The sequence below is a fragment of the Chelonoidis abingdonii genome, chromosome 4, assembly GCF_003597395.2.
Source record: "Chelonoidis abingdonii isolate Lonesome George chromosome 4, CheloAbing_2.0, whole genome shotgun sequence".
NCBI classification, from domain to species: Eukaryota; Metazoa; Chordata; order Testudines; family Testudinidae; genus Chelonoidis; species Chelonoidis abingdonii.
In genome coordinates this window covers 1,697,485-1,709,748 of record NC_133772.1, presented here as the reverse complement: position 1 = coordinate 1,709,748, position 12,264 = coordinate 1,697,485, and the positions used below count along the sequence as shown (strand labels likewise).

General features: G+C 58.0%; 1 protein-coding gene across 1 annotated transcript in view; it reads right to left on the bottom strand.

Moving 5' to 3' along the window:
• Positions 1–1,026: 1,026 nt before the first annotated feature.
• PAQR4 (progestin and adipoQ receptor family member 4) overlaps positions 1,027–12,264 on the bottom strand; it is a 15,484-nt gene continuing 4,246 nt past the window's right edge. The window contains 5 exon segments of the mRNA XM_075064682.1: positions 1,027–4,265; positions 4,749–4,967; positions 10,241–10,256; positions 10,258–10,321; positions 10,323–10,466. Coding sequence (XP_074920783.1) covers positions 3,832–4,265; positions 4,749–4,967; positions 10,241–10,256; positions 10,258–10,321; positions 10,323–10,466 — 877 coding nt within the window. The 3' untranslated portion in view covers positions 1,027–3,831.

Genomic DNA, 12,264 nt, shown 5'->3' with positions numbered 1-12,264 from the left:
GGTCAGGGACCTGTTCTTGGTTCTGTTTGTACAGGGCCTGGCCTACTGGGGTGTGATCAATGACTAAGGCTCCACAGGGCTGGAGCCACACAGATTATAGGAGGTTGCTCTCTGTCTTCAAAGCTGCCCAATTTTAACCAGTCTGACTTTAAAACCACATCTAGTTAAATCAGCGTAGACACTCTTAATCCACATTAAATGTGAGGCCAGGAATGTGCTTAAGACAAAGCTAGACACTAAGCTTCAGTTTGAATTAAGATAGCCTGCACTGGTGTGTCTGTCTAGCTAAGATACTTATCTGGGCCTCATCACCCATGTATCAGACCACCTCACAATCTCAGTGCTTATCCTCACACACCCCTGCAAGGAGGGAAAATGCTATTAACTAATTGTAAACCTGGGGAAACTGAAGCACAGATTAAGTGTATGAGCTCAAGGAGTTTGTGGTAGAGTAGGGACTTGGGCCCAGGCCTCTCACGTCCTAGGGTAACACTCAAGCCACTGGGCCATCCTCTCAATTTGTTTCCATAACGGCAGTGACTCTGAATGCAGACAGATCCTCATGGTTGGAGGAGTGGATGGTCAACAGAGGAAAGAATGTTCTTTTAGAGACCTGAGGTTGAAGATAGGGGAAGTAGTGGAAGGTGTGAGGAGCACAGAACAATCCAGTTCTTAATTCTAGTGGGGTGACAGGTAGGGAGGGGTGGGACATCATTGGAGAAAATCCACAGCCACCAGGTGTGGAAGAATATTGAAGACCCTCCACTACAGGACATTAGTGGAGAAGACTCATGCCCATGGGGGGCAGAGGAGGGTTGAAGATCCATGCCCAACTGGTGTGGAGATCCCAGGGTGGAAGCACGCAGCAGCAGCACCATCCTTGCTTGTTCCTCAAGAGGTCTCACCTCTGTTCCATTATCTCTGCAGCAGATTTCTAGCCTTCAAGGGAGCAAGGCGACTCTTCTGCTGGTGGAAATGGAGGTCCTGGAGCCAGCTATGGCCGGAGGACTAAGAACCACACACACATGAGCTCTATTTCTGCTTTATTGAAGCCTAGAGCTACCATCCCACAGGACCGTGGTGGGAGGCAGTGGCCTGCAAGAACCTCCATCCCCCTGCTCCCCCCACCCCGGCACAATGTGGATTTTAGTTTCTTACTTTTCAGTTTTGCATTTTTAATTTAAAAAGATATGTTGCTTCGGCACGAAGCCCCGAACACTAGCTGTGTTCATGTGCCCTGAGATAACGGAGACAAGACTGGATTTTGATGAGGGGGGCGGGGAGCAGAACCCACCCAACAGCATCCCTTTGAGGGAGGCCAGAGAAATACAGCCATCCCTTCAATGTGGGAGAACAGTTCACAGCCTGCAACCCACTTCTTAGGTTTCCTTTCGGCCTCACTTACAGGGTGGGACAACAGGGACACAGAACCCAGAAGGCCTGATCTCTCTCCTGTCCCCAAACCTTCCTCGAGCTGGGGACAGAACCTATGAGTCCTAGCTCCTAGGCCCCCAACACTAACCATGAGAACCTGTACGCCTCCCAGAGCAAGGACAGAACCCAGGAGTCCTAGCTCCCATCTCTCCCTGCTGTAATCCACATCATGCTGTGTGGTTGGTTACCCTTTGATGCCTGATGACTCCTTGTCGTGGCATAGCACAGCTGTCTCGATTTCCCATTTTGTCCACCCATGGTCCTACTCTACCTCTACTACCCTTTGTACTGCTTCCTTAAAGGTTTGTCTACATGGCAATTCAAAGCAAGTTTCTAATACTGAACTGGTTTCTAAACCAGTGTGGCTGCCCACCAGGAATGAGGTTGAGAGGGCACCATCTACACTGAGCAAAACAGTCAGAGAACAAGATGGAATTTAAAAACTGCTTATGGACGTTGACCTCCACCTTAAGAACCAGCTTGGCCCCATATACGTTTCCTGGCAAAACCAGATTAGAAACTGGATTAAAAATTCAATTTGGCTATATTGACACATGGCCTCCCACCTAGAATCCTGATTGAGAAACCATTTAGCTATATTCACACATGCAGCCTCAATACTGGAATCAGGAGTGAGAATGAATTTAGCTGCATTACACGTGGCCAATTGGAATCCAAATTGAGAACTAGTGTAGCTTCATTCACACTTGGGCAATTGGAATCCAGATTAAGAACAATTTTAGCTACATTCACACCCAGCCTCTGGACAGGAATCCAGACAGAGAACGAGTTTAACTATGTATGCATATGGCCAACTGGAATACAGATTGAGAACCAGTTTAGCTACTTCCACATCTGTGGCTTCTGAATCCAGTTTAGCTCCATTCTCACACACACAACTCCCTGCTCAGGATCCAGATTAGCTATCCAGGGCCCAGTGAACAGGGATTGGAAAACGATCCAGAGCTGCCTCTTTGTTTAGTGGCCCTAAGTTACGTAAGGGGAAGGGGAACAGTAGGTACACCCCAATGCCAGCAGAGGGTGGAAGGGGAGCCCTGACACTCCCGGTGAGCACCATGGGGTTAGCAGCAGATGGGACGTGTAATATAAAAAACAGGCTGATGGGGACACAGTCCCCCGCTGGCTGTTACCGCATCAGGAGCTATGACTGCTGCAGAAAGGGGAATACCTGTTCCTCCCTCTGCAGGGGGAGAGAGTGCAGACCAGGGCTCAGTAACAGGAAACACCCCCACCGCACCCTCAGAGCAGGGAGCAACAGGAAACTGAGGCACAAGCGGCTGAAGCCGCTTGGCCCAAGGATGATGGCAACAGCTGAGGAGATAACCCAGGAGTCCTGCTGTAGCTCCTAGATTCCACTGCCTCCCCCTCCCCTCCCCTCAGGCCAGCTCATTAGTGTTGGGAGTCAACTAAGACACCGATACCTCCCTCTTATCCTCCCCCCACCCCAACACAGACAACTTCTTTGGGGTTGCCTCCCCCCCAGCCCCTAGTCAGTGCAGACCTCAGCATCCAGGCACCTCGTCAGCCCTTTAAAAAGTAGAAAGTATTGCATGGTGTCTCAAAGTCTGTAAAATACCTGGATAAAAGGTCTAAAGGAGGACAGGGGCTGCTCCACCCCCCAGCTCCTCAAAATAGTGCCTCCTCGCAGCCCCCCACCCTACCCCAGTCCCTATGGGTGAGCACTGCTGGTGATCCAGAAGGATCCAAAGGACCGCAAACACTAGAAATCCATCTCTGGTGGTCCAGAATGACCCACCAACAGTGGGCATCTGGCTCGAGCTTTGTTAATGGGAGTCTGTGGCTAGTGACCCGGAAGCACCCTCATCAGCCAAAGGGAGTCTAGTCAATGGAAGTGCATTGTTGGCAACAGAGAAGAGCTCTTGACCATGGAAATCCAACCCTGGTGATCCACAGTGACTCTCAACCAGTGGGAGCCCTGTTCTGGTGATCCAAAAAACCCCTTAGCCAATGGGCGTTGATCCAGAAGTCCCCAAAACCACCAGAAATCCATCATTGGCCATCCAGAAGACCCCTTGGCCAATGGAAATGCATTGTTGGCCAACAGGAGTGGATTTAGAGGATGCCTTGGCCAATGGGAATCCATTGTTGGCCAACAGGAGTGACTCTAGAGGATGCCTTTGCCAATGGGAATCCATTGTTGGTAAACAGGAGTGGATCAAGAGGACATCTTGGCCAATGAGAATCCATCACTGGGCACCCATAAGACCCCATAGCAAACGAGAGTGGATCCAGAAGACACCTCAGCAAACAGGAGTGGATCCAGAAGATCCCTTGGCCAATGGGAATCCATTGTGTGGTGACCTGGAGGGATGCAGCCACAAAACCACACCATTCCCCGCTGCCTGGCGGGCCTGGTCAGTCCTGGGGGCAGGCATAACTGGTGACCCACAGCAAGTCGGCCACCACCCCCCAGTGGAGGTAGAGGATGCTGACCACCACCAGCACGTGCATGATCTGGTGGCTGTTGAACCAGTAGTCAAAGCGGCCGGGTTGCCAGCGCTCAGGCACGCGGGAGATGTTGATGACACCCCCCAGCAGGGCCAGGCCGTCCATGATGAGGTATGAGCGCAGTGAGGAGGGGTGGCCCGTGCCCAGGCCCGCCCAGCGCAGGTAGAAGAAGAAGAAGCGGAAGAGGGCCTGCCAGGCGAAGGAGCGCAGGCGCCGCACATTGGAGTGGGCCGTCACCGCGCAGATGATGGCGTAGCTGGACAGCGCCGTGTAGGCCAGCAGGGCAGCGCTGCGGGGAAGCGGGGAGCAGGCGAGGGTGCAGTAGATGATGGGAAGGGCACCTGCGGTCGGGGGGAGCAAAGGGTTAGAGGTGGGGGGCAACCAGCCCTTTCTCAGCCCCATCCAGCCCACCTGGTCCCTGCAGTGCCCCACAATGCCACTACCCTTCCTTCCCCCTTGGGATCATCTACCCTTCCCCCGGATCTACCCTAGCCCCAGTATGGCCTCTGGCTCTGCCCCCAACCAGTCCCCTCCACACCCCCTGGCTCTGCCCCCAACCAGTCCCCCCCATATCTGCCCCCCATAACTCCACCCAGTCCTGCCATGCCCCCTGCTCTGCCCCCAACCACTCCCCCCCAGCTGTGCCCCTCCATAACCCTAACCAGTCCCCTCCACACCCCCTGGCTCTGCCCCCAACCAGTCCCCCGCATCTCTGTCCCCCATAACCCCAACCAGTCCTGCCATGCCCCCAGCTCTGCCCCCACCAGTCCCCCCAGCTGTGCCCCTCCATAACCCCCCAAGCAGTTCCCCAGCCCCCCACTCACCCAGCGTGTTGACCATGCAGACCCCGCACATGTCAAGGGTCAGCAGGGTGTGGTAGACGGCTGGCCCCCCCTCGTGGTTCATGAAGAGGTGGTAGAGCACGCTGCCCAGCTGGGGCACCACGCAGGCCAGGTAGTGCACCACGGCCAGCCAGCCCACCGAGATCCGCGCCCACGGGATGGACAGGGGCAGCAGGAAGACGAAGCCCAACAGGGGGATGCCTGAGACCGAGACGGGGAGGCTCAGTGGCAGTGATCGGCCATGGGGCACCCCACTCCCCTCGGACAACCGAATCCAGGCAGTGCCCCCCCTCCCCGAGTGCCACAAACTAGCTCCCTCCCCTGGAGTCACCCCAGAACCAGACCCCCCTCTGCACGGACACTGCACTCCTCCCCCAGGCTGCATCTTAGGGTCCCCCAGGATGACCTCAATTGGTTTAGTATCCCTGGGTTCTATCCCAGCTCGAGGAGAGGAGTAGGGTCTAGTGGTTAGAGTGGGGGAAGGTGGGCTCGGAGCCAGGACTCCTGGGTTCTCTCCCTGGCTCTGGGAAGGCAGTGGAGGCTGGTGGGTTAGAGCAGGGGGGCTGGGAGCCAGGACTCCTGGGTTCTCTCCCTGGCTCTGGGAGGGCCGTGGGCTCTAGTTGGTCAGAGTGGGGGGGGCTGGAAGCCAGGACTCCTGGGTTCTCTACCTGGCTCTCGGAGGGGAGTAGGGGCTAGTGGTTAGAGTGGGGGGACTGGGAGCCAGGACTCCTGGGTTCTCTCCCTGGCTCTGCGAAGGCCGTGGGCTCTAGTGGGTCAGAGTGGGGGGGAGGAGGGGCTGGGAGCCAGGACTCCTGGGTTCTATCCCAGCTCTGGGAGGGGAGTGGAGTTTGGTGGGTTAGAGCGGAGGGGGCAGGGAGCCAGGACTCCTGGGTTTATCCCCAGCTCTACAACAGGCAGAGATGGGAAGAGCTGCAGGCAGCCCCCCACACACACACATACATACCCCCCCAAAAAGTCCTTGGAGGTCAGAGAGGGAGGAGCAAATTTGCACCTGGCATCACTTTTATCAGCTCTTTGCTCGGTGCCTCTCAGTCCTGGCTCCTGGGCCCCCCTGCTCTAACCTACCACATGCCACTCCCCTCCCAGAGCTGGGATAGAACCCAGGAGTCCTGGCTCCCAGCCCCCCCTGCTCTAACCCACTAGCCGCCCCCCCTCCCCCGAGCTGGGGAGAGATACCAGGAGTCCTGGCTCCCAACTCCCCACCCCGGCTTCAACCCACTAGCCCCCACTCTCCTGCTGATCGTGGCAGGACAGTTACAATTGATAAGCCTTTTGCAGATAACGATAGATTAATACATTCCCACCCTAGTTCACAGCCCGCTAGAGATTTTCCAGCCCTTCCACCCCACACCCCTGCTTTAAGCCTCTCTGAAGGGCCTGGGGCGTCCCGGATCTGAGGGCAGGGGTCTCCCACATCCTGCTGGAGAGGCCTATCCGACCCGCCAGTGCCAGGCCCAGAAGTCTAGAGGTGACCCCCCCCTCCAGCGCCAAGGGCACCGGGAGCAGAATCAGCAAAGAAATCAGACGCTGAGCTGTTCTGCTGGCAGCTGGGAGCACCAAGCCCATGGCACCAGCTTGCCAGCGGCTGCAGAGGGAATATGAACCAGCAGAGATGCAGCCAGCTCTGAGGCAGGGCAGTTGGAGAACAGCCACACACAATGCCGCAGGAGGGGTGGCTTGCCTGGTGCTTAGAGGCAGCCAGCTCTGGGGCAGGGACCCAGGAATCCCCACTGCTCTCTCATGAGTGGCCCGAGCTCAGGTAATGACCTGGGCACGTGAGGCCAAGTGAGACATTAAATAATCATGATTTACACTCCAGAAACACTTCCCAATGCCAACTTCACAAAGAACCCAGGAGTCCTGCTCCCAGCCCCCCCTGCTCTAACCCCTAGACTCCACTCCCCTCCCAGAGCTGGGGAGAGAACCCAGGAGTCCTGACTCCCAGCCCCCCTGCTCTAACCCACCAGACCCCACTCTCCTCCCAGAGCCGGGGAGAGAACCCAGGCATCCTGGCCCCCCTGCTCTAACCCCCAGACTCCCCTCCCCTCCCAGAGCTGGGGAGAGAACCCAGGAGTCTTGGCCCCCCTGCTCTAACCACTAGACCCCACTCCCCTCCCAGAGCCAGGGAGAGAACCCAGGAGTCCCGGAGACTGGGAAGACTCTTGAGCCCTGGTGTCTGCCTAGGAGCATCGCAGAGAACCACACAGCTTGTGTCATCCATGGGTGATGCAGCATGGGCTCTGTCCTGCCAGGAGCACCTGTAGGGCACCCAGGTCCAAGCCACTTAGGCAGGGAGCTAAGTGGGGGAGGCAGGCACTGGCCCCTGACGTCAGGGGCCCCGGTCAGCCCTGAGCCCTTAACGAGATAATCATTAGCAGGGAACAGGGAGCTAAAAGCTGAGGGAGGATCTGCCAGGGGGTGCGGTGCTGCAGAGTGCCTCACCCCAGAGGAGCTGCATCTCAGCACGGGGTCCCCATATGAACAGCCGTGTCTAAGTGTCAGGCAAGGGGTCCTGGTGTAATCAGCCCCCGCTGCACACCCCAGAGGAGGCCGCATCATAGCACCAGGGAAGGGGAGGCCAGTTCCGCTCACGGAAACATGTCCCCACTGGGCTCCCCGCTCTCAAAATCATCAGGGACAAGAGATCGGCTCAGTTTACATGATTCCTTCCTGCATGTCTCCCCCAGCAATTCCTTCTGTCCTCCACTCCCAACAGGGCTCTGCCAGGCAGGATCCACCTTCCCCACCAACATCCCTGCGCAGGGGCCCAAGCCCCCCAAATCTCAAGCCCCCCACTGTTCCCCCTCCCCCAAATTATCAGCCCCTTCCATATAGCCCCAGCCCTCACTTTCCTCTGATCCCCCCGTCTCCCGACATTACCAGCAACCTATATCCCTGTGCCCCAAAATCCTCTGGTCTCTGCCCAACACATTCCAAGCCCCCTCTCTCGATATCCCTTCTCTCCAAAACACAACTCCCCTGACCCACCCGCCCCAACAGGCTCAATCCATCCCTCCTCCCAGCTTCTGTGTCAAGGGGGCAGTTCCCTGGCCCCTCACATGGCAGGAAGCATCGATCCTGACACTGCCAGGCAGAGAACAATGGCAGGAACTGGTGCCAGAGAACTGGCTCCTGGCCTTGAGCCATCCACCTCCTTCAGTGTAGGGATCCCCGAACCGAAGATGCAGCCACTTCTGGGGCAGGGCAACTGGTAAAAACCACACACACCACCACAGCGTATGGGACAGGAAGTGAAGGAGAAGCCTGTGTCCAATTTAATCTGATTGAGGAACGCAGATGGGAGCTGGGGTTTGGCCTGGACACCAGGGTTCACGCAGTGACTCTGCAGGAGAGGGCTTGAGGGCTATGAACGAGGCAGGGATCTAAGCAGGGGATACAACCAGCCAATGACACAGCCCCAGATGCTCACTCGGGAATGGGGACCCCCATATCCTCCATCCTCCTGGGGGCAGAATGGATGATCTATGTCAGTTCAGACACACAGTCCTAGCCCCCCCACTCTAACCACTAGACCCCACTCCAGTCCCAGAACTGGGGATAGAACCCAGGGGTCCTGATCTGACCTCTAAACCATCCGGCTGCCTCTGCCTCTTCAGGTGAATCTGCCCCCCAAGCTGAGCTGAGATCAGCTGATCCCAGCTAACCCAGGAGATGTCAGGCACCAGGAAGAGGGGTGGGGGGAGCCGCGGGGATGCTAGAGGAGTCAGAGAAGGTCACAGCTGGACAAGGATTCACTGTCACTCCTGCCCAGCCAACGGTCCCACTGGCCCCCATAGCTCTAGCCCAAGGTCCCTGAAGGCCAGGGGTGAGCTCACCAGGATTCAGAACAGAGGGACCTGCTGGGGAGAGAACCCAGGAGTCTGGCTCCGGCCCCCTGCTAACCCACGACCCCCTCTCCTCCCTCCCCTTGCAAAGTTGGAACCCAGGAGTCGCAGGAAGCTATTAACCGTAGCTGATCTGGGCGTCCCCAACGCATTCCTCTGCCACCAGCCATTAGTGGGGTTGCGGGGTGACAGGTTTAACTGCCAACACTGTCTCCTAGTACCAGGGATGCCCCACCACACCCATTCCCCAGGGTCCATGCTCTGGTTCATCTGGCTCTGGAGGGGAGTGGGTCTGGTGGGGCAGAGCGGGGGGCGGGGGGCTGGATAGGAGCCAGGCCTCCTGGATCCCAATGGCATCTTGGGGTGATTTTGTGCTCAGCTCAGCAGATCGAGGGGGAACTGACGTCAGCTGGACTCCCAGGGGACCAGGTGTCACAATTCCTGCGCAGGCTGGGTGGGGACCCAGGAAGCAGCTCCTGCTCCTGAACTTGGACTCACTTGGCATGGTTGCAGTCAAGGGCCCTGCCCGCCCCCACTTCCATCCGGAGCTGGAATAGAACCCAGGAATCCTGGCTCCAGCCCCAGCATAGCCAATCTCCAGGTCTCTCTCCTGCTGGTGCGGGAACCCATGCTCTCCAGATCCGCAGGGGTATGGAGCCCGATGGGGGATGGGCTGCGCCTAGGGAGCCCAGGAGAGGGAACCGATCAGTGCAGGGGCCTGGTGCATCAGCAGGGATTGGGGCGGGGTCCAGGGGGTCTCAGTGCACAGGCAGGGAATTGGGTAGGGAGCTCGGTGCTGTGGGTTTAGGTTAGCTGGGTGATTGGGTGTTGAGTCATGGGGCTCAGGGGCTGGTGTATATAGGACCGTGGCATGCTCAATGGGTCAGGGAGTGAGTATGGAGTCAGTTGCACCAGGGATCGAAGGGGGCAGAGCCAGCGCAGTGGGGGGGATAGGCCAAGGGGATCAGGGTGCCCCGGGGAACGGGGCAGAGGGAAAGGGTGGCCAGGGCTGGGGGGATCAGGGTGCATTGGGGCACTTCCGGGGATTGAGGTGCCCAGGGCCAGGGGAATTAGGGTACATTGGGGCACTGCCCAGGGGGGTCAGGCCGAGGGGTATCAGGACATGTGGGCACTGCCGGGGTCAGGGGTGGGATCGGGGTGCCTGGGGGGGATCGGGGCCCGGTGCCAGGGGGATCAGGACGCATTGGAGCACTGCTGGGGGAATCCAGCCGGGGGGGGATTGGGCCCAAGGTGGGGAATAAGGGGCAGGATCGGGGTGCCGTGAGGAATCGGGGACCAGGGGGATCAAGGCGCATTGGAGCACTGTCGGGGGGGTTGGGCAGGGGGGATCGGGCCATGTGGGACTGCCCGGGGATCGGGGGGGGGATCGGGGTGCCGGGGTGATCAGAGGGCCCAGGGGAGATCGGGGATCACGGTGCCCTGGAGGATCAGTCCGGGGGGTGATCGGGGGATCACAGTGCCCCGGGGGTGATTGGGGTACACGGGGGATCGGCAACTGCCCGGGGGGCCGGGGCGGATCACGAGTCCAGGGGGGATCACAGTGCCCCGGGGGGATGCGGGGTACATGGGGGGTCGGGCCGTGCTCACCGTGCGTGTGAATGTTTGCCCAGCTCGTTGTGCAGGTAGAAGAGGTCCGCAGCGCAGCCCGAGCCCGAGCTCGCCGGCGGTGCCCGTCAGCACGAAGCGGTTGAACTGCAGGTGGCGGGGGAGCGCCCAGTCCAGCAGCCGGGGCCCCCCAGGTAGGCCATGGCCGGGGCCGCCCCCCCGGGTCAGCTCCGCCGCATCCCGGGGCGCCGCCTCCCCGCTCGCACGCCTGGCGGCAGCCAGCCAGCGGCAGCCGCGCCCCGCCCCGCCCCGCCCGCCCGCTGTGAGCTCACTCCGCCCCGCCCCTGCCTATTAGCATGCCGCGGCCCGCCCCCTCGCTGGCATTGGCTTCCCCGCCTTCCCCGGAGCAGGGAACGTGAGGGTACCTATTTGCATGAGGCGAGCCTAGCCCTCATTTGCATGGTGTTGCACCGTCCCTCATTTGCATATAGTTGCATTGATTTCCGCTCCCCTTGCCACCCCAGTTCAGTGGCAGGAAAAGTGACCGCGCGTGGGCTGCAAGACTCCAGGGACTTTCCTCATTTACATATTTTGCGCACGCCCCCTTATTTCCATAAAACAGGCCCCGCTTCCTGAGTAAAGCAGGAGTGGCCGCCGCGCGCAGTCCGCAAGGCCCGAGTCACTTATTTGCGTAAACATATGCAGGCCGCGCCCACATCCTCCGCCACACAGCCTTCCGGCCAAATGGCGTCCTTCCTCATTAGCATAAAGGCTGCCGGCCGCTGCCTATTGGACAAGAGCGGCGCCCGGTTTCGCTTGATCTGCCAGCCAGGTTGTAGCGGCGGGATCGCCGGAATTCCATTATTTGCATAACTATAGGCGGGTTACGCCCACTAAGTTCGCAGGGACGCAACGGAATTTCCCCTGTATTAGCATAAAACATGCCCGCCCCTCAGTGGATGCCGCCCAAAAACCAATAGTTGATTATTTGCATAATCTATCCAGGCCACGCCTACAGCTCAACCGAACGTCTTTTATTAGCTTCATTTGCTGCCTATTGGGTGGCTCAGGAGTTCGCTTATTTGCATAATACGTATAGGCCACGCCTCAAGAGACAGCCCGGAACCTGCCGCAACTAGGCTCGCCTAATTAGCCTCCTCAGCGCATCTCTGCCGCCTGCCGCCCCGGGAGAAAACCTGCTGCCCGGGGACTTGGTGGCCTTTGCGTTTCAGCACCGGGCCCCGCCCCTTTTTGCATACCGTATGCAAATATACCGACAGCCTGGTCCTGAGAGCTTCGGAAAGCCCCCTGACAGGTCCTCCCCAGAGGCTCTAAGCACAGGAGCCACCCCGGGCAGAGGGAAGGTGCCCTCGGGGGCGGGGAACAGAGGTTAGGAATATATGGCCGTTTTCAGGGTGGGGAGCGGTAGGTAGCGGGGTTCCCCAGGGTCTGTAGTGGGCCCAGCCCACTTCAACATATTCATAAATGAGCTGGGAAAAAGGTGTCAACAGTCGGAGGGGGGATTTTGCAGCTGTTAGAAAACTGCTGCCGATAGTTAAGTCCCAGGCCGACTGGAAAGAGCTACAAGATCTCATTAAACCGGAATGCCCAGGGAACACAAGGGCAGATGCAATTAGCTTGATCAACGCAAAGAATGCACATTAGCAAGCATGATCCCAGCTATGCATCTGAAACGATGGTCTCAGATGAGCTGTTCACACTCAGGAAAAGATCTCGGAGTCACTGTGGATAGTTCTTGAAAACATCCTCTCAAGGTGCAGTGGCCGTCAAAAAAGCCAAAGCGTGTTGGGAATCATTCAGAAAGGGATGAGAGATAGACAGAAAATGTCATATTGCCTTGTATAAATCCATGTGCGCCCACATCTTGAGTACTGTGTGCAGATGTGGCGCCCCATCCCAAAAAGATACATTGGAATTGGAAGACGTTCAGGAAGGGCAACAAAAATGCTGGGGTCTGGCACGGCTTCCGTAACGAGGGGAGATTAATAAGACTGGGAGTTTTCAGCTTGGAAAAGAGGCGACTAAGAGGAGTATGATTGAGATCT